Below are 21,015 nucleotides of genomic sequence, written 5' to 3' on the forward strand. Positions count from 1 at the left end.
ACCCGGCGAGTCCATGAAGCCTTGACCATCAGTATCATTAAGTTACTAATCAATGTTTCTTCCACTTTGATCCCACAGCCATTTTTGCAGGCGATTAATAGCTCTGATGAAGGTCTTCCTTGGCCCCCTTTTTTTGGCCGGTGCCAGGTAAGTTCAAAACCCCTCATTGAAGGTGGTTCAATCAGCCAGGTCTCCTGCAGGTATATTAGGTCGTATGACCCCAAGTCCATGTCGCTCGTGGATAGTAGGTGAGTGTGACCTCTCGTGTTCCACGAGCACATCTTTATCAACCGATTTTGGTGGATCAAGCGAGGTCTTTCCCGATGGATGTGCTCGTCTCCAATGCATTGCTATATTTGCTTTTTTTTCGTCAAGGCTTTTGGCAACCAAGACCAGATCCCTTTCATTGGCTCACATCTTTTTGTGTGTTCGCACTCAGTTATTTTTTGGTTTCGGTCCTCTTGTGGACTAATTCCCCTGTCTATGTTGGTCTTTTTTGTGGGTTCGCACTCAGTTATTTTTTGGTTTCGGTCCTCTTGTGGACTAATTCCCCTGTCTCTGTTGGTCTTTCTTGTGGCTTTTGTCTCTATTGGTCTATCGTAGTTGCTATTTTCTTTGAAAGTAGGCAACTTCGCCCCCGGCCTCCTTTCAGGTTCTCATTCCTTGACTCTTGTCATGGGGCTTATATGAGTAGTCTTCATTTGAGTTTTGGGTGTTTGCTGTTTACCGGGCTTTGTGTCTTGTTTTTCCTGGCGCATCTTATCTTCTTTGCTTTCTGACGTTTTTTTTTTTCCAGTACCAGTTGCTGAGTACCCTTTTAACTCGTATCCCATATCTTCTAATACTGTTTTGCTGTTAGTGATGGTATTTTTTAGCGTTGTTGATGCTATATGCAGCACGATTCTGGCTTTGGCATCTTCATGGCTTGGCTCTACCACCAACAGCTCTTCTGATTTGATGTATTTCAGGTTTCGAATATACTTGAAGAGTTTTAACACCGAGTTTCTATTCAATGTTATCTTGTCTCTATTTTCTTCCACTTGTGACAACTTGATTCGCCATTTAGTTTGGTCCACGTTTCTTGGTTTTTGATTCAAAATTTGTGTCTTAGATCTGTAATAAAAGCCTGTTACCCCTGAGTCCCTTGGTGAACAAAGGCGGTTCTTCTCATTGTTTTTAGATCTATCATTCTTAGATTTAGTACGGGGACGTGTTGGCATTTGCCTTCTTGGGCTTTTTCTGTTTCTCCCTCGATCCTCCCGAAGATGCTGAGTTTCGTCTCGCAGTCTCCTGTCTGGTTGTTCATTTTCATGGACCTTCTGCTGTGAGTGGGAACACTTTTGCACTTTCCCTGAGTGTCTGGAAGTCCGCTTATCCCGGGTTCTTGATCTGGCCCTTTCTCTTTCTTTTTTTGTTTCTTTCATCATCTGTTTTAAAATTGTCTGCCTTGAGGTTTCTGAAGGCCGAATGTCTTTTTTGTTTTGGCTTTTCTTCTTGACCATAGATGTTTCACAAAGTTCTCACTACTCTTTACCTTCTTCCTCGGTGAGGACTCTGTTTTGCTGGTTTTCCTGCTAATTTGGGGGTTTGGTGTTTCGCTAGTTCTGTTCGAGTTTGAGGCCATCGGAACGTGTTCTGATAGGTGTTGACTCAGATTCATCAGTTCGTCATTTTCAAGAAAATCATTTGTCATCGTTGGAGATAGGCTGCCTTTTTTTTCTTTTTCTTTATCCAGCCTTTCTTGCTTTTTCATTTGTTGAACATTTACGTCACGCTCTCCTGTTTGTAATGTTTCTTTTTGAGTTACTGGGCGCGAGAAAAATTGGACGATGCCTTCGGCCGTTTGATTTCCGGATTTATTCAGTCTTGGTGAGGTTGACTTTTTTGATTTCAATGTAGTGTCAATTTGACCTGGTTGTGACTTAGTATTCACCCTTTTGATTATAGCCTCCTTGGTAATTTATTTGATGTTAAATCAATCGTGGTGATGGTTTGTGTCCCTATTGTTTTTCCCACCACTGTCTGTTATTTGTCTTGCCACTTCTCTTGTTGGCATGTAGGCACTGCGTCCTCGTTGGCTTCCAAGGTATTTGTTTTTCTTGCTTCTAGGGCAATGATGTAGGCTTCTAAGAAGATAACTTTGCTGTACATCATCGCTTGTACGCTTGTGTGGTCTTTCAGCGAGTCTGCGATGGCTTCATATAGCTTCATGAATGGTGGTAGCGCTATATTTACTGATGACATGATGGAAAGTAGGTCCATCTTTTTGTTGGGAGGGTCCGCTGGGCTTGCCGATTGTTGTTGTGTGGAAAGTCTTCTAGTTGGTGAGTCATTTGAAGTTGTTATCGTGTTTGGCCATTGGCTTTGTACCGGCCTTGTAGTTTCTAATGAGCCTCTTCGATTTCTGTTTTTATCTATGAGGGGGCTGTCATTTTCATTCCCCCACGAGTTTTGATTTAAATTATGCCGTGGTTTTGTGGATGGGCCTTGGCTTATTTCAGTCATATCAGGCGGGAATTGTAGATCTTTAGGGATTAACTTCTCTGCCGTCCTACTCGACTGCCGTGTAGGTGTTGCCCGCTCAGTTGGCATTGACTCACACTGCTGAGCTAGTTTTTCGGGTGTTGTGTGTGCTCCTTCTGGGATTCCTTTTTTTTCTTTCTGTAGGGACAGAGCTGTTTCTCCCGTTGATGTTGGTTTGTCTGATGTTGGTTGGGATAATCCCTCATTTGTTTCTGTTATTGGACTGCTGGAACCGTCCATTTAATCAGTAATGTACATCTTTCCCTGAGGGTTTTCGTTTTCGATTTGAGTAACTGGTAGAGGGCTCCCCGTAGGAGACACTTTGTCAGAGTCCACCCTTTCTTCACTCATGTTTGAATCACTTTGCGGGGTCAGGTTGACATGTGGTTCTGACAATTCTTGTGGCTTCGTTGGCAGAGATGCCAGTTTGGATTGCTCCCTGTCTACCCTCTCTCCTTGGTTTGGTTGATTTAATGTCCCCTTACTCACATCTGCGACAGCGCATTTTTTAGAGGTCAACTTTTCACTAACATTGTATTCCAATCTTTGTAGTTTGGAAGAAGGCAAACATTCATTTAGGGCTTCCAGAATTTCCAAGTCCGAAAGCTTCATGGAGTAGTGTCCATTCAATGTTCTTTGACTTCCTTGGGCCGTGAAATAATTTCTTACAGAATTTTTGACTGTCCCTCCCGTCGTTTGGTCTGTTTTTCTTTGACTTTGTCCAAAGTTGTTTGTTGTGTTTGTTTGGGCTTTTGCAGCAACTTATTCATTTTGCGTCTTTTTACTATTCTGGATAGTACAGTTTTTATGTTCTATTATGATCATAGCCGGTATTCTCAGTCTTTTCTTCGGGTTAGTCGTTTTGCTGACATGACCAGTTTTTTCGATAGGCACCTGAATGTCTTTGATTGCCAGACTCTCCTCCGCCTCTGCGTGGAACAAAGCCTCCACCTGAACCTGCACTAGCGGGTCAGGCGGCGGCTGGGGCGTGTCCGCGTCTCGTAGAGCCTCCACGGCCCGGCTCTCACTTAGTGGCGGGCTTGTTTCTTCTTCCATAGTTTCTGCTCTTTCCCCGATCCTCTTGCTTTCGTCATCCCCCCGCCTCCCCTGTAACCTGCACGAACAGGGGCCCTCCTCCGAGAGCCGCCGGCGTGAGGCATGGAACACCTACGTGCGCCGCGCAGGGGGAGACCGAGATGGAATCAGCAGCTGGGACGTGCCGCTCGGGTCTCTCACCCTACACATCCTTCTCGCCTTCTCCGCCCCGCCTCACGGGCTCCTCCCCGCTTTCCCACGCGGACGGCCACCCTCCTCCGAGAGCCGCCGGCGTGGGGTCCGGAACATCTGCGTCTGTCGTGCGGGGAGAGGCCAGGGCCAGGACACACACCGAGGTGGACACGGCAACAGGTACAGTTTGTGGTTGGTGAAGATGAAGATGTTGTGGCCTCTCCTTCAGGATGTCCTCCAAGGGAGAGGGGGTCGGATAATTTTTGTGTTTTACGGCTTCCATTGAAACAGCCTGGTCCTTGTACAAAGTATGTTAACCGGCCCTCTCTGTTTGAACCATTTTGTCGGCGCTCCAGGGATCCACGCTTGTACGCTCATTTGTGCTACATGGGTTGATCAGCGTATGTTCCTTTCAGATGTTTATCTGGTGCTTTTGGCTGGGTTTCTGGGTTAATTTTGCGCTTCTTAGGCGCCGACCTTCCTCTTCTTCTCTAGAGGAGTCATTTAAGTCAATAACTCTGTTCGCTCTGGCAGCCCTGACAGTCATGACTGCAGGACTGCCACTCGTCGTCCACTCCGCGTCCGCTCTGCGGGTGGATGGAGTCTTTATGCAGGTCCTCCCACACAGGTCAGCACAATGGAAATGAGAGACAGACTCTCCGACAGCACTGCAGAAATTGATTTTAAAGGAACAAGACGAGATGACGGAAGACCAAAGAGCGTAACAGAGTAATAGAAGAGTCGAGAAAAAATGAGAGAAGAAATAAGCAGTTTAGTTGCATGGAAAGTAAGAAACGGGCGAACTTTGCAAATGTTTGCAGGTGAAAATGGCAAGACCGGGATGTGAGAGAAATATGATGGGTAAAAGAAAGTTTGGAGTTCAAATAGAGACCGAGATTTCACGTAGTAGGATAAATAGAGAGGGTCCTGGGCAAAAAAGAATTGGATGGTGGAGGAGAAAAAGAGTTGGCAGGGAATATAGAACCTCAATTTTCCCGGCGTTCAATGTTAGAAAGTGCAATGACATCCAAGATTTAATAGCGGTAAGACAAGAAGAGAGAGTGTGGTGAATTTCCGGTGTAAAAGATGAGAAAGATAGGAAAAGTTGCATGTCGTCAGCCTAGAAATGATGAGAGATACCAAAAAAAGTAATCACAGGAGCAAGAAATGAGGTATAAAGAGAAAATAAAAATGGGCCCAAGACAGAACCTTGGGGAACAGCGTGCTCGAGGGGTAGAGGGGAAGAAGTGTTCCCACCCCACGAGACAGAAAAAGTTCTGTTAGAAGGATAAGAGGAAAACCAAGAAAGAACAGAACCCCTGAAACCAAAAGAGGAGAGTCAAGAAATAAAGAGTGATCAACAGTGTCAAAAGCAGCTGATAAGTCAAGAAGAAAGAAAAGAGGACTGTTGAGAGTGACGAGCAGACAGAAGAGAATTAAGCACACAAATTAAGGCAGTCTAGGTGGAATAACGAGGACGAAATCCGGACTGAAACAGAGGAAGAAGAGATAATTTGTTAACAAAGGAAGAGATCCGAGAATAGACAAGGCGCTCCAGAAGCTTAGATAAATAAGGTAGAAGAGAATAGGGCAGAAATTAGAGACAAGAGGATTGGCTGAGGGATTTTTTTAGAATAGGAATAATAATGGCATGTGTAAACGCAGTAGGAAAGGTGGACGTGGAAAGACAAATTAAAGAATGAAACAAGAAAAGGTACGAAGGAGGGATAAATTATAGGAATGAGAGCAGAAGGGATAGGGTCTGTAGGGGCTGCTGTTGGGTGGACTTTGGCCAACAAGAGTGTTACATCAGAGTTCACAGGAGCAAAGTCCGACAGAAACACTATAGATCAGTAGAAGTTATTTTTATTTTGGCACGACAGCATGGGCGCGCTATGGGTTTTCACCATTTACACAAGATGTATAATAGTTATGAATATGAAATTTAAAGTCCAGATACCTACTTCAACAAGCCATCAGCTTGCCAGTTTTTCGTCCCAGGACATTTTCGGGGAAGGGGAAAGCACATTTTACTTGCTTTACACCCATGGGATACCCCCCAACAATGCAGAGAGACACATATCACAGTCCCCATCAACCCTAGCACACCCAGTACCCCATGGGACACCCCCTCTCAGCCCCGGCCAGCCAGATGGCGTGCACAAAAGTGGAACCGCTGACTCACACACATGACCGCAGCACACATCAATGCATGTAACTGCATCTAGATGAAGCTTGAGGAGTGTCTTGCATGTGAATGTACCGTACACATCCTGTGACACCACTAACAGCATGCCTTACAATCCCCTATAGCAACATCATCTGACACCGACAGGGGTCATCAGGTGACGTCAAGGGGGACTGGACGTGGCGGTCCAGGTGCACCGTGCTCAGGAGACCACCATCTTTGCAGCGCCAACAAACCAGGAGGTACTGCCGGAAAATCCCCCCGCAGTGCCGGGAAACCAGGAGGCACTTCTGGAAAATCCCCCTCCTGCCACTCCATTTACACCTGTAAGCACTGCAGCACCTGCAGACCAGTCAGAGTCTGATGCTGTGGACAGCACACCAGACCATCATGCCAGTGAGGCACCAGGGTCAGGGAATGAGGGGTGCACCTCCACGCTATATCATCTGGGCACATTCAGCCCAATGGGCCTCCACAGTCCAATGTGCTCCCCTACGCCATCACTGCAGGAGTTGATCTCACACCTGCAGCGCATTGAACAACGTCAGGACACGCTGAGCAGACTTGTGGAGCAACACCTGGAGGAATCAAGGCTTTAACGTGAGGAGTCGCGGTTGCAGCAGGAGAGCAATGAACAGTCAGTCCACCGGTTATCGCGTGCAATTGGCCGTTGTGCAACATCAAACATGTTGATGTCCAGAAGGGTACGAGAGTGCAACATCGTGCAATCGAACATTGCAGAGACAATGTCGCTGGCCCTGCAGGCCATTATGAGCTGCCTGCCCCCACGAACCCCGCTTTGCCCTCTGTGCACCACTCCTTCAAGCTCCCTGGCCGGCAGCCCCAGGAGGAGATTTACGCAGCTGTCTGGACCAACTCCAAGGGACATTCATGGGCCCAAGCTTGGAAAAAAATAGGGCGTACACTGAGACTCTGAAGTTACACATGATTCCATTGTGTTTGTGCCTGGGCGGTGGGTGGGTATGTTGAGGAGGTGGGGATGGTCCATAGTGGGGATAGCTAGTTGGGGTTTGGGCAGTGGGTGGGTAGGTTGGGGAGGTGGGGGTGGTCCTGAGCAGGGATAGCTAGTTGGGGCCGGGGCGGTAGGTGGGCACATTGGGGACGTGGGGATGATCCATAGTGGGGATAGCTATTTGGGGCCTGGCCGGTGGGTGGGTATGTTGGGCAGGTGGGGGTGGTCCATAGTGGGGATAGCTAGTTGGAGCCTGGGCAGTGGGTGGGTACGTTGGGGAGGTGGGGGTCACGTGTGGGCATTTTTTCTTATTGCACCTGTTCCATTTGTTCTTTTCTTAATATAATGGTTTGCAAATGTGGTCCATCAATGGCACCCCGGCCTGGTTGTACACCCATCCCATCATCGGTGTCATCATCCTCTTCATCCTCATCTCCTGGCTCCATGGCCGGGGGCAGTGGAATATTCCTGCGTATGCACATATTGTGTAGCATGGCACCTGCCAGCACAATTTTGCCTACCTTCACAGGGCTGTACTGCAATGCCCCGCCTGATCGACTGAGGCAGCGGAACCTGGCCTTCAGCATTCCAAAGGTCCACATTATCATGCTTTGTGTCCGTATGAGTGCCCGGTTGTAGGCTTCCTCATGTCTGTTCCGTGGCTGTCGGATGGGCCATTGCGTGAGTGCATATCTGGCATCACCTGCATGGGAGTGACAGTAAGGATACATGTTTGTGTTTGTGGTTTGTTGTTGCAAATGATAGCATGTACAGACTCTCTGTATGAGATCAGAACAGAACTCAGTACAACCCAGAGATGTGCCATCTGGTATGACTCTGAATAGCATTTGTATTCTGCACACTTGGGTCACACATTACTAAAGGGACTGTTTTGTCTGATGTCTCCATGTGTGATGTGCTGCTAGGCAACTAGATGGCTCATTCATTGCAATGTACACAATGATGTGTTCAGATGTAGTAGGTGCCTCATGTATTGTGAGGTGCTGGCCAGATCTGGCTCAGGCAGACGCAGCCCACACGATTACAGGGACTACTGCGCACAGCATGATGTGTAGCCATCATGCACATGGGTGTAGCTACTATTTATTCACCGATGGACATACTCGCACCCACATGTTGGCATTGCATGGTGTGCCACTCCATGGCTGGGTATTTTTACAACTAGCCAAAGTATGTATTCCTGTGACATGGCATACTGCCATTTGCCTGTTGCAGCGGTAAACTGGGTGGACTCTGGTGGTTGTCTGTTGCCCCTCCCCCCAACTACACAGAGGTCATGCATTGGTAGTTCTGCTCACCCAACAGTCAGGGACACTGTGGTGGTTGTCAACCCCCCCCCCCCAATTACACAGAGGTCATGCATTGGTAGTTCTGCTCACCCAACAGCCAGGGACACTGTGGTGGTTATCTGTGGCCCCCCCACCCCAATTACACAGAGGTCATGTATTGGTAGTTCTGCTCACCCAGCAGCCAGGGACACTGTGGTGGTTGTCTAATGTCCCCCCCCCCAATTACACAAAGGCCATGCATTGGTAGTTCTACTCACCCAACAGCCAGGTACTTTCTCCTGCATAACGTGCCATGTACCCTAGTAACGTGGAGTTCTGCAATACCACTGAGTCATGTTTGGACCCCAGGAAACGTGCACCGCAATTCGTGATGTGTTGTTGTGCATCACAGAGCATCTGCACGTTGAGTGAGTGAAATTACTTCTGATTGCGATACACCACCTCAATTGCATGTCTGACAGTCAACTCCACATGCGTACAATCTAATGCTCCAATGCAATTGGGCATGCCGGCAAGGGCATGGAAGGCTACTTTGGTGGCATTGACCTGTGCATGGTTTCGGGGTAGGGCAATGTGGTCTGAGACATGGTGCAGCAGCGCATCCAGTACCTGGAAGAGTATCCTTGAAAAACAGGGTTGTGAGAGCCTGTGCAATTTCCCAACAGTGTGCTGATAGGTTCCAGTGGCAAGAAAGTGCAGTACAGAGACTACCTTCAGCAGGGGTGGGATAGCAGTTCGGATGTTGATGATGCTGCTGATGTCTTCTTCAATGAGGGTGACAATTGATAATTTTGTGGCCGTGTCAACCCGGTATAATGTGTGTATTTGACTTGGGGTCAGGTTCCAGGGCGAGGCCCTGATTCAGGGTATTGCTGGCTGCCCGCGGGGTGGTACCTGCTGTACATTGATGTTTGGGGTCGCCACCGGGTTCCTCATTTGCCTCCTGCACCTACGCCGCCTCCTCCTCTGCCTCATTGCTGCTTCTGACTCCACTGCTGCTTCCAGGTTCCCCATCCCAATTGCTGCTAGGCCGACTGCCAGCATGATTGTGTTGGAAGGTGAGTTGGGTGTGGTCCTTTTGTAGGTTCCCAGTGGCCTATGATGTGCAGCTGGCCTAATTGTGCACACCTGGTGCTTGTTGCAGCTCACCTGGCACTGTTTAACGCCTAGTCCACGGTGCTGGTGTTACGATACTACCGCCATATTTGTCACTGCGTTTTCATGTACGTGGTACTCGTAATGTACCCGGTATTACAACGTGCCGGTAATGGAGGGAGCTCTGCCGAGTCATCCCACTGTTTGCGGTCACATTGCTACCGGGTGTGGTAGCACCGTGGGGGTCACTTTGCAGAGATGGTGTTTCCACCATCGCAGGTCAGAATGTACCGGTCCGGAAAACGGTGCTGGTACGGTTCTACTGGCACCGTTGATTCCGGACCAGAAAACTTGTAATGAGACCCAGTTAGTTACTCCCCTTCCAAAGGAGCCTGGCCTGAACCCAAAAGATCCAAGTAACCTCCGCCCTATTACGAATTGTAACTTCCTCCTTAGGATTCTTGATAAATGTGCAACTTCTCAATTCCAATCTTTTGTGGAACAGAATGGTATTCTCCACAATAGGTAATCAGGTTTTCGGCCAACATATAGTACAGAGACAATTCTTGTTGATCTCCAGTCCCATATGTTAAAGATCATGGATGAGGGAGAAGCTGGGATTCTGAACTTACTTGACCTGTAGGCGGCTTTTGATTTTGTTGAACACAACCGCTTCCTGCACTCCCTATGTCATTGTTCTAAAGGTGCAGCAGGTTGGTTTTGCTTCTTTCTATCAAATCGAATGTCAAAAATTCAGTAGGGCACAGCTTCACCTGCGGCGCCCATTTTGTGTGGTGTACCCCAGGATGAGTGCCTATTCCCTGTTTTGTTCAACTTCTTTATAAGGCCTCTCTGCTCACTTCTGAAAGATATTGGCGTATTTTTCACAAACTATGCCGATAATATCCAGCTAGTTCTTGAAGCCAGTGGTGATTACATCCAAGACTCTGCTGCTTTAGCTAATATTTATGATCAAATCGAGGCGTGGATGTCCATAAACTGGTTATGCTTGAATGGTAGCAAAACAGAGCTCCTTACGTTTGGCTCTCGGCAGGCACTGTCCAAATTAAGCCCAGACTACAAAAGCCTCTAGATAGGGAGAAGTATCATTCCAGTGCAAAGCAAAGTAAGAACTCTGGGCACTCAGTTGGAGGCCTCACCAAATGCAGATGAACATGTTAATCAGGTTAGTCAGAACTGTAACTCTCACCTTTGCTCAAAACCATCCGCCCCTACATCACTCAAAAGAACTGCGTAATCATAACCAGAGCCACTATCTTTTCCAAGCTCGATTACTGTAACTCTCTACTAATCGGAGCCTCAACGTCCAGTTTGAAAAAATACAACATTCTGCAGAATAATGCTGTATCATTATCAAGAGAATCCCAAGAAGGGATAACATCTCAGATCACAGGAGGGATCTCCATTGGATACCAGTATGGAAATGTATAAACTTCTAAGTTGGCAACATGGTTTATCAGTGCTCATTTGGAACAGCTCCCCCCATACTTAAAATCGTTGGCTTCCTGTTACACTCCAATCAGAGTACTGTGCTTTTCCAAGCTAGCACAGGTGTTTTGTCCTGGTTTCAAACGGCCTGGGAAGGTCTTTCCCGGTAAAAGCAGCCAACCTCTGGAATACACTGCCTTCAGCACTTAGGTTGGAGGGATACATAAAGTCCTTCCGAAAAGCTTTAAAAACCTTTTTATTTATGTAGTTATGTTAATTATCTTTGGCCCGTCTTCTGGATCCGATTGTCCTGTCTTTTTGTCCGTATGAGCGTGTAATTGTTTTGCCCCCTGATGCCTGTGGGCTTTTGCCGCAGTATAAATAAACTAATACAAAAAAAAAATGGTGAGTGTAAGTGTGGGTTTTGGAAGAAGGCTGTAGACTGTTTATATTTTCTTTAATGCTCCTAATCAATTGAGTGGGTATGGGAGTAGCGCTGCTATGTTCCAGTGCAGAAGCAGGAAAGGATATTACTGAAGATGGCTCGGTTGCAGAGGGCGTAAATTGGGTATCCGTCTCCCTTGAGATGTATTGTCCTTATGGGTTTGTGTATGTGTGTAATCGGGGAAGGTTCTTTAGGGCATTGATGCTTTAGCTACTGTTTGTTACCTTTGTTTTGTTGCTGTAAAGTGGACAGAGGGGAGAGTGATGTTGAATATATTGCAGTGCCTATCTGCACAGTGAGTTCACCCTTATCTTGTGATACGTTGGGAGAGGGGAGATAGAAATGGTGAGGGTTAAGAATATGTTTTTTTTTGGGAAATCAATGTGGGCCCTTCCATTGGCTCTGCGATGGGCTGGATGAGTTTGCCATGGTTATTGTTAGGAAAGATTTCCCTAAATGCAAATTTCCCTCCATAATGTGGACACCCCAAACGTTTTGCTTTTGTTTGACTATCCTAACCTGACTTTTTTCAGTGGAGCACAGGTGTCAGCTGCGCTCCCCTGGGCTTTTGCTCATTTGTTATGGGGAAACTGGCACGTCCTTCAGGCTGACAGTGCTGGGAAACTATGTTTCCCTTAGTCTTTTACTTTATTGCCATTTCTTGGTAACTTTTTATCAGTGCGCAAAGTACATTACTGTACCGTGCATTGGGGTCCTTTTGTTTTATGGCCCTAGACACCCTGTAAGGAATTTTTGGCAAATGAACAAGTGTGCCTAGGACAAACTGGTGGCAGCAGTTTACTGCAATGGTATTTTGAGTACCGTGTTTATTGCAGATGGTCCATGACTGTGGCCAGTGCCGAAAATGGCAGTGCCACAAAGTCTTTTGGTCTGCCCTTTGGCCATCTTCTCCCTTTGCCTTCCCCCAGATCGAGCTGACCCGGGAGGTCCTTGTTCAGGCATGCAGTCTCCCGCGAAAACTGCATCTTTCGCGGGCTCCTGCATGTCACGTGTGCTAGCGCCCAGGAAGAGTGCTGGGACTATCTGGCACCTATCCACACTAATGGAGGCAGGATGTCTGGTATGCATGAATACATGAGGACTGTGATTGGACCATGGCTGGTGGGCATGCAAGGGAGCAGATATTCAGTTGGTTATCCAGATTCAATCACACATTGAACTTTGGATAAGAGAAGGGGCTCTGCATCTTTTCCTGGTCGATCTACAGTGGTTCATACAGAACTAGAGAAGGAGCCAAGTATCCTGTGAACTGATGCAGACCCGTGGACCCGCAGGAGACTGGCTGGAAGGTTTGGCACCCTGAGCTTGCTATTGTTCCGTCGGACTCCTGCTTTGTTTTTCGACATGAGATGGCCTGCGAGGGAGCTTTGTCCCATTTAAGTAGTGGGAAGAACTTCTCTTGGCGTCTGTTGATTTCCTGCCAAAAGAGCATTCTCAGAAGTGCTCCTGGACCATCCAGTGAACTGACCAGCTCTGTCCCGGGACATCGCATAGGAACCCTGCCGTTTCACATCAAGACTTAAAACTTTGGGATTCCTGAGCTTGTGGTTCCTGCCAAATTTCATAGGTCCTCATGGTTGCGAATTAGGAGAGTGTGTCACGCCGCAAGCCTAGGGGTTGTGGTCCCTGCGTCACTGCGTTGTGGTGACAGTCATTGTGGGTGACTTTCCCATCTTGCCTGCTGTGCCCGGAGTCCTGCTGCAACAGAATGTTCTTCTTCCTCCCTTCGTGGGCGTAGTTGTGGCTACTGTCCCATCACGGACTACTGTCCCGTCCCGCAGCACATGAGAAGTAATCCGAGAAGTAAAGGTGGAATTTACAACCTCAGGCGACCTCGACTAAACTGGCATAGTTTGGTCTGGATTGAAACAAGCAGTGGTGAGTACTTGGATAATTTAACAGTGGCCCCTGGCTCATCCATTTATTTTTACGCACAAGGGTTCCTTGGGATCCTCTCTTTGGCTGGGCTAGCCTGTGCTCCCTGGCCTGTTCTGAAAGTTGGAAACTGCTCTGTCCGCGAGGGCAGATACTTCTCTGGTGATTGGAACTTCTAGCCCCTTCAGGGCCCTTACCTAACTGCCCCAGCATCTTGAAAAGGTACTGTCTTGGCTTTACGCATGACTGTGCGTTTTTACGCATTGCTGCACAAGGCTCCCCACTTTGTAGGGCTGGACTGAATAAGTTAGGGTGTCCATCCTGAAAACTGCCTAATGCATAATTCGTGTTAACCCCCTTCTGTTACAGGTTGTGGATGTTTTACTCCTGTTATCGCATTAGGCCACAGTAGTTGTATATATGTTAAAGAGTGAAATGCTTGTGTGGTAACTGTTGCATTATTAGTTTGGCCATTTGTGTTGTTTTATTGGGCCTAAATTAAAAGTATATGTATTTTTGATATACACCTGTCTAAGCGTATTCTGTGGTACCTTTATTGTGTGTGCTCATCGTGGGCTTCTGATCACGCTCACTCCTCCTGAGACTTAGGGCCTCATTACGAGGCGGGCGGTAAGGGATTACCGGCACCGGTAAGGGCACCGGTGCCGGTAATCCCTTTCCGCCCTACTACGAGTTCCCTTTGCGGGTCCTCCCTTAATGCCTGGTTTTTCCAGGCGTTAAGGACGGGACCCGCAAAAGGACTCTGGAGCTATCGTTATTAGCGCCTTCCCTATTCCCATTGAGCCCTATGGGGGCTCAAATGGGAATGGGGAAGGGCCCTGGCGAATGGGGAATTGCCGGTCCCGCCAACCTTGGAATGGACCGGTAATTGCTCCATTCACCAGGGCGGAGTCGGAACGAGTTTGGAGGCAGCCATGGCGCTAAGAGGCCCTTGGTCTTGACCGCCTGCCAAGCTACAGTGATTTGTCTGGCTTGTCCAGAAGGTTCCCTGTTTCACTAAACAAGGGTGGCCTCCCAAACTTCTGTCCATCAGGCCAGTGTTTAGAAATCAATTGTAACAGTTATATTGCCCCCTTTGCTCTGTTGGCAGTTAAAGGGCAGAAGGGGGGTACTTTTTTTGTTTTGGAAGGGAGGTTTTTCCTACTTTTGCTTGTACTTTGGCTACATTTAGTGGAGAACTAGGGAGAAATGGGGTTCCATATTTATTTATTTATAGTTCTTATATAGCACCAAAAAACCTGAGGTGCCAAGGCGCTTTTACTTGATGGTTATAGAGCAAAGTTCATAAAGTGCTGAAAGTTACAGTATAAGTACATAAACATTGGCAAATATATGGTGCCAGCCACATGTTGCCTGGTGGCATCAACACATAGATGCAGGGTCATAGTTAGTGGTCAAGTATATGGTGCCAGCCACATGTTGCATGGCGGCATCAACACATAGATGAGGGGTCAAAGTCAGTGATCAAGTACATGGTGCCAGCCACATGGTGCATGGTGGCATCAACGCCTAGATGCAGGGTCATAATCAGTGATCAAGTACATGGTGCAAGCCGCTTTTACATGGTTGCAACTTCAAACTAAGAAAGGGTAAAGCTCAAAATACAAGAGTACAGTGTCAGCCCCATGTTACAAGGTGGCGCGTGCACACAGATGCATAGTTTCAGATGACAGACAAGTAGAATGGCGTTGATACCATGACATAGGGCGACAGCAACACACATAAATAGAGTCAGATCCATGGGGGCACACAAGCCGACACCCAAACGACCAGCTGGGGAAGTGGGGGTTCATGCAAACACCCATGCGACCAGGGGTGGGGGGTCATAATACGGACATACAGGCAACAAGGGGGAGGGATGCTCCTGAATGTGTAGATGGTGTTGCATGCTATGGGTGCATGTAGTTGCACATACACATGTATGTATAGTGTGTATTTTTGTGGTGCATGCTACAGTGGCATGTGTTGCATGAATTTATGTTTTTTGTCCTTCTTGGGTGATGTTGCATACTATGGAGGCTTGTGGTTGCATATGTTTATCATTTTTACCCATGTTGACTGATTTTGTATGCAAGATAGGCATGTGAAGGCATATGTTTATCTTTATGGATTTTGCCCTTGCTGGGTTGTGTGTCACGCCAGGGAAGCATGCAGGTGAATCAGTTTATGATTGTTGCCTGTGTGAGATGGTCTTGTATTTTAGGGTGTGCGAGGAACCCAAGGGCGTCCTCACATCTTTTTTCCCAGCATCCTCTGCTCAGGTGGCCAGGGAAAGGCCATCGCTTTTGGATCCCGACGCTGATGGTAGTAGATATGCAAGGAAGGATCACCTGGGCGGAGGGAACTAGGTGAGACATGGTACTCCCCTTTCCCTTTTCACAATGAACCCTCTTTCCCAACAGCTTTTGTAGGTTACTGTCAAACTCATGACTTTTCGTCCATTAAAAATAATCCTCAGAGATGCTGTGATTATACGAACACGAGGAAGATTCAATTAAGAAAACTCATACTCACTTGAGTGAAGCATGGTATCCCACTGTGAACTGTCAAAGTGAAACATATATTCCCCCTTTCTTTGTAGGCTATTGTCAGTCCTTTACTCTTTGTTCTGATCAAAATGTTTTATCTTAAAACAGGGACGAGGAGGAAACAACTAGGAGTTATGCACACTCCCCTGCATTCACCCCACTTTGATACTGAAATGAGGAAGAGTGCCTTTGAAGGAAAGAACCATATATAGCTTGGCATGTCCCACTAATCAGCTTCACCAAAGTGAGGCAATTAATGTGGAGGACTTGCACTTGCAGGCTGTTAAGCCTCAGGTGTATAAAAGTCAGAGGGAGAGACGGTATTGCAGAAAGGCGCTAGCGTGTGGAGACGGCACGGGCTGGAGAGGGACCGTCTGCAGGGAAGCCGAATTAAGCAGGAGCGTGAGGGACACGCCGGGCCAAGATTGGCCATGAGAGGGTCGAGACTCCTGCCATCCCTCCTCCCCAGTGCCCACAACCGAAGCTTTGGGGCACCGAAGCCTGCGAAGTGTTGCCGGCCGCAGAGAGAGCGAGAAGGGCTCTCGACAGCTCCCACCTTGGAAGAGTGGGGCTGAGAACTGCTGAAGCTGCTTGCTGGGGAACCCACAGGAAAGCAGTGCAAATAAGAGCAACCCGCAAAGCCTGGATGAGTGAACGCTTACTGGTGAGTGCAGAAAAGGGATCATTCATACTGGGGTGCTGTCGAGCTGGGAAAGCGACATACTCGAATGCCGAACAAACTAAATCTTATTGCACATGCTACGGAAGATCTAATGAGGTGACTGTGAATAATGAACAAGCTACCACGTATAATAAGTACTTTTGAAGGGTACAATGAGCCCCACTGAATACCGAACTAACTAAAGGACATATTGAGTATGTTTTGAATACGGCAACAAAGTAAAACAAGTGCTGAACCATTATGACCATTTATGAATGAAGAGAAAGCAAGAAGAAGCGAAGGGCTAAAACACCACTGAGTGAATTGTATGGGATACAAGTTGTGGCAAAGCCAGAAAGACTGCCCAGAAAAATGTGAAATAAGTATTGATCCAAGATACAAGAGTCCACAGGACTACAAGATGAGAAAGAAAAACCTGTGTTGGCCAGAGCCTGAAGAATACAGAAGTACAGCAAAGTGCATAGGGTTATCGGTTGCGTGACCTGTAATGGGTGGAATGTGTGGTCTGATAACTGCGTGTAATTCCTGCGTGAAAAGAGCTAAGGAAAGCAGGGCTATCGGTTGCGTGATCTGCAGTGGGTGGACCGGGTGGTCCGATAACTATGCCTAGACTGAGTGGCCCAGTGGAGGTCACCAAAAAGTTGAACTGATATTATTTTGAGAGCCAGAGGGTTTGAACTGACTTTTGGTTTTTGCAAGCTGGAGGAATCGACATCTTGGGGAAGGATCCCCCAAGACTTTATAAACTGTGTTGAACCCTTGGGGAAGGGAGACCCTGAGGTCTTTGAAGATCTGTTGAATTGTGTTGAACCCTTGGGGAAGGGAGACCCTGAAGCCTTTGAGCAACTGTTGAACTGTGTTGAACGCTTGGGGAAGGGAACCCCGAGGTATTTGTGAAACTGTTTTGAAATTGAGGGGAAGCTGAGAGAAAGCCAGAGAGCTGAAAGAAGCTTGGAACTTTATTTTTGATTCTTTTGTTGCTGACATCCCTACACAATGTATAGATTTAACTGTGAAGGCAAGTATAGGTTTTTGACACAGACAGTCTTTTTATTTGAACTTGAAGACACTGACTATCCTTTGTTTTCTTTAGGTAGTGAAATCCCACCTTAGCATAGGGCAAGTGAGGCCTTAGTCCATCCTGACATTTAAAGAAAATAAAGCTTTGCTTAGAAAGTTTAATCTGTTGTCTGTGGCTTACCTCATGATGCCTTCACAGGTGGTATCTGGTTGCACAAGTTGAAAAATGTTTCTGAGTGGGTTGGGTATGTCCAAAAAGTGATATGTTGAATCCATGGATGAATAAATCATGGTTTGCGAGTTGATTGTCTGCAGTGGTAATTGGCAGTGTGCTTCCTGCACATTGGCTGGAGGATGGATTTGTATATATGACTGGTAGTTCAGTGGCACTGTTGTGAGCAATGATCTTTTACTTATTTTGATTGTCTGTTACATTTGTGTTTCTCCTATTTTTATTAGCATCTGGCGTAGGGGTTCCAGACGGTCTTCGTCTGGGAAAGCCAGGCTGAATTGCCCCTAGTATAAGTCTGCGTTATAGGATAGATGATCGCTGCTGTGATGAATCTGTACAATTTGTCCCTTCACCCCAGATGGGAGCTGCCACCTTTGAAGCTAGGGAGGTGAGCCTGCTACGCAAGACCCTCCCTAGGGGCCTGGGCAAGTGGGATCTCACTGGGAGTGACTCCTCTCTTGGGGACATGGACTCCCATGGACCAGGGAGCCAGTGGCAGTGAAGAGGGCGAACAAGCCACGAGCCGAATTCCTGAGGGTTGGCATTGTACCTGACCGAGAAGCTGAGTTCAAAGAAGGAGCAGAGATGGGAATGCCCATGTCTCATCTGGTGGCACGACCATGAACAAGCGAAGGTAGGCCAGTAACGGACCATGAGACCAGATCGTACGAAGGAGCCTGAGTCCTCGAGCTCTGCACACATCGGACCATAGCTACAGAGAGACGTAGCCACGTGGAAAGCCATTGAGGTTACCATATCATGAGAAACCCGATGGAGAGCATATAGTTACAAGGTACAAACTTTGTAAATAACGGCTGGAAACACTATTAAGATTATGGGAGCCTGAGAATCTAGAGAGTGCAAATAGTATGACGTTCATTCATCCCCCGTTTTTTTCGAGCACTTTTTGCAAAAAAAAACATCGAAAAATATGGGGGTGGGGGAGGGCATAGAAGGGGTAGGGGGGTCGTGTATAGGGATAAATAAAATAGCAGGGGGGCCCAAATTAGAAAAAACGATTTTTTCAACAGAAATGTGTTGCCAAAAAGTGCAGCGAAAAAAAACGGGCGAAGAATGAACATAGAACCGTGCAAATACCCTATGAAAGGGGGATTGAGGAAGAGATATCAACACTTTAAATTAAGGATGAGAAAGCAACAGAAGGTACAGAACTCTAATAGGGCATGGTGTACAGCCGCCCTATGTGAAACAACCTGCTTGAAAGAAAATAAGCTGTATGATGATTACAGTACTTTGGAAAAAACCCACACCACGAAGGAGAACATTGTTTTTTGTTTGTTTACAAGAAATACTGGAGGATCAAAACAAGAGACAGTTTTCTTTATTAACAGGAGAGAGTGAAACCCATACCTTGATACAAAGACTAGGAAGAAATTCTTGTTGTGGAAAAAAGAAGAACAAACCGAGTATAAATTGGGCCTGGCAGAGGCTATTGTACAAAGCCTCACCTTTCCATTTTAGTTAGATTGTTTTTCTAAAGTGATAGGGCCAGTTAGTTGGATAGGTTCGTACCGAAGAACTTGATTTTGGACTTTAAAGTGCACCCTTAGTTTTTGTTTTACTAGGCAGGGAACTTCCTTCATAGCGATAGCAATAGTTAGGCATTTTGGTTCTTTTATTTTAATAAAACTCCTTGAAAATGACCTCTAATCATCCGAGTCCATCTTCTGGTTCACCACATAGCTCTCCAACGTGCGAGGCGCCATGCTCCCATCACCTTCCTTTTCCCTTTCACCGCCCACACGCACACCTCCCATGCACCCCAATTTACCTCTCTGGCTACACCCCACACCCCATGTTCCGCTTCCTCCTTCCTAAAGGTGCTGCTATGATAAGCTACAAAGGACTAATCCCTGAGCCTCTCTCGCCTGAGCCTGGATGGCGGCCATATTTATTTGGTCTAGTCTTCTCTTTCATGGATAGGCCCAGCACCGCATGTGCCCATCCATCAAAGAGAGTATCATCATTTACCCGACCCAAAAAGTCTCACACCCGGCAGAACGAGTAGGGTGCTAATAGTGTTAAGACTCATGTTTTGGGGTGGATTCGGCAGTAATGGCCCTAATCCCTCATTGATGCCATGCTTAGCTAGGGCCTACCTTGGCTTGGGCTAGCACCTCATTACTGGCCAAGCCCATACCTGAATGTGAAGGTTAATACCCACCTAAGGTTCCCTAAGTGGGTTATAAGTGATTGAGTGAGGTTTAGAGGTTGAAGGTGTAACTGATGATGCCATGGATGCTATAATATGTTGGAAGAATGAGGCTCGTGTGCAGGGTTGACTATCCTCAGTGTGACAACTGAACAGATTGCATTTATGCTGCAATGAAGACACAGTATATTTACATCTGACAATGATTTAAGAAGCCTATGTTTTGTACATTCAACTGTACAGTGTTTCCTGGATTCACCATATCTTAATCATTACATAAATGTACCAAAATAAGAAAGAAAAAGAACAAAATGTAAAAAATAAATTCAAAGAGTTTTGGGAAAATCATCAAAGGATTATTTTGGATATTTACATTTGTTTTATTTTTGTATTGGCTTTCCTTATGGCTAAATCACTCAAACATATTGCAAATAAAATATCAAAATAAGTGCTACAGTACCTGATAAAGTATATCTTTTCATAACACAAACAGCTGATGTAGGAGGTTTCATTGGTGACCCGGAACCAGAACTTCTGGTGCGCTGGTACCAGGCCGGAGCCTACCAGCCTTTCTTCAGAGGCCATGCCACCAAGGACACCAAACGCCGCGAGCCTTGGCTGTTTGGGAAAAATAACACGCGGATTATCCGGGAGGCAATTCGTGAGCGATACAGGCTGCTGCCCTATTTCTAACTTCTCTTCTATCGGGCGCATGTGTTTGCTGAGCCAGTCATGAGGTAATGTTCCTTTAAATCTAGGTACACGGCAGTCATATTACAGTATTTCATTTTTAGGAGGGTGCTGCACTGGGGGATGGGAGAGGAGAGGTTGTACGGGAAGAGATTGAATAACATGGGAAAGGATTTACCATAAGCTTGATAAATTAATCTCTACTCGTTTCTGTCTTATCCTTGTGTAGGAATAAAGCTTACATGAATAGATGTAAGTAAAATAAATGGAATGAATAAAATCAAGAACATTTTTTAATATATATTTTTTGGTTGTTTTCTGCTCCTGTCCATATTTATTATGATCAATTGCCCCTTGAATCTCTATTGTGCTTGGTAGGGATCTGGCTGAGTTAAAGCTGGGCTAAATCCAAAAGGCATCCCTTTTATACCAGCAAAGAACCAGGGCATACATCAAACACATATTATAAAAAGTTGGTTCTGCTGCAATATTGCAACTGACAATGTACAACTCGCAAGGAAATCACAGACCTCATCACAGCAGCATCCATCAACAAAAACAAC

General features: G+C 46.6%; 1 protein-coding gene across 1 annotated transcript in view; it reads left to right on the forward strand.

Annotated features, from left to right (window-relative positions):
- The window catches only part of GANC (glucosidase alpha, neutral C), a 730,404-nt gene that overhangs the window by 508,673 nt on the left and 200,716 nt on the right, over positions 1–21,015 (forward strand). The window contains 1 exon segment of the mRNA XM_069638822.1: positions 20,256–20,499. Within this exon segment, the coding sequence (XP_069494923.1) occupies positions 20,256–20,499 (244 nt within the window).

The sequence above is a fragment of the Ambystoma mexicanum genome, chromosome 14 (assembly GCF_040938575.1).
Source record: "Ambystoma mexicanum isolate Mex_15411 chromosome 14, UKY_AmexF1_1, whole genome shotgun sequence".
NCBI lineage: Eukaryota > Metazoa > Chordata > Amphibia > Caudata > Ambystomatidae > Ambystoma > Ambystoma mexicanum.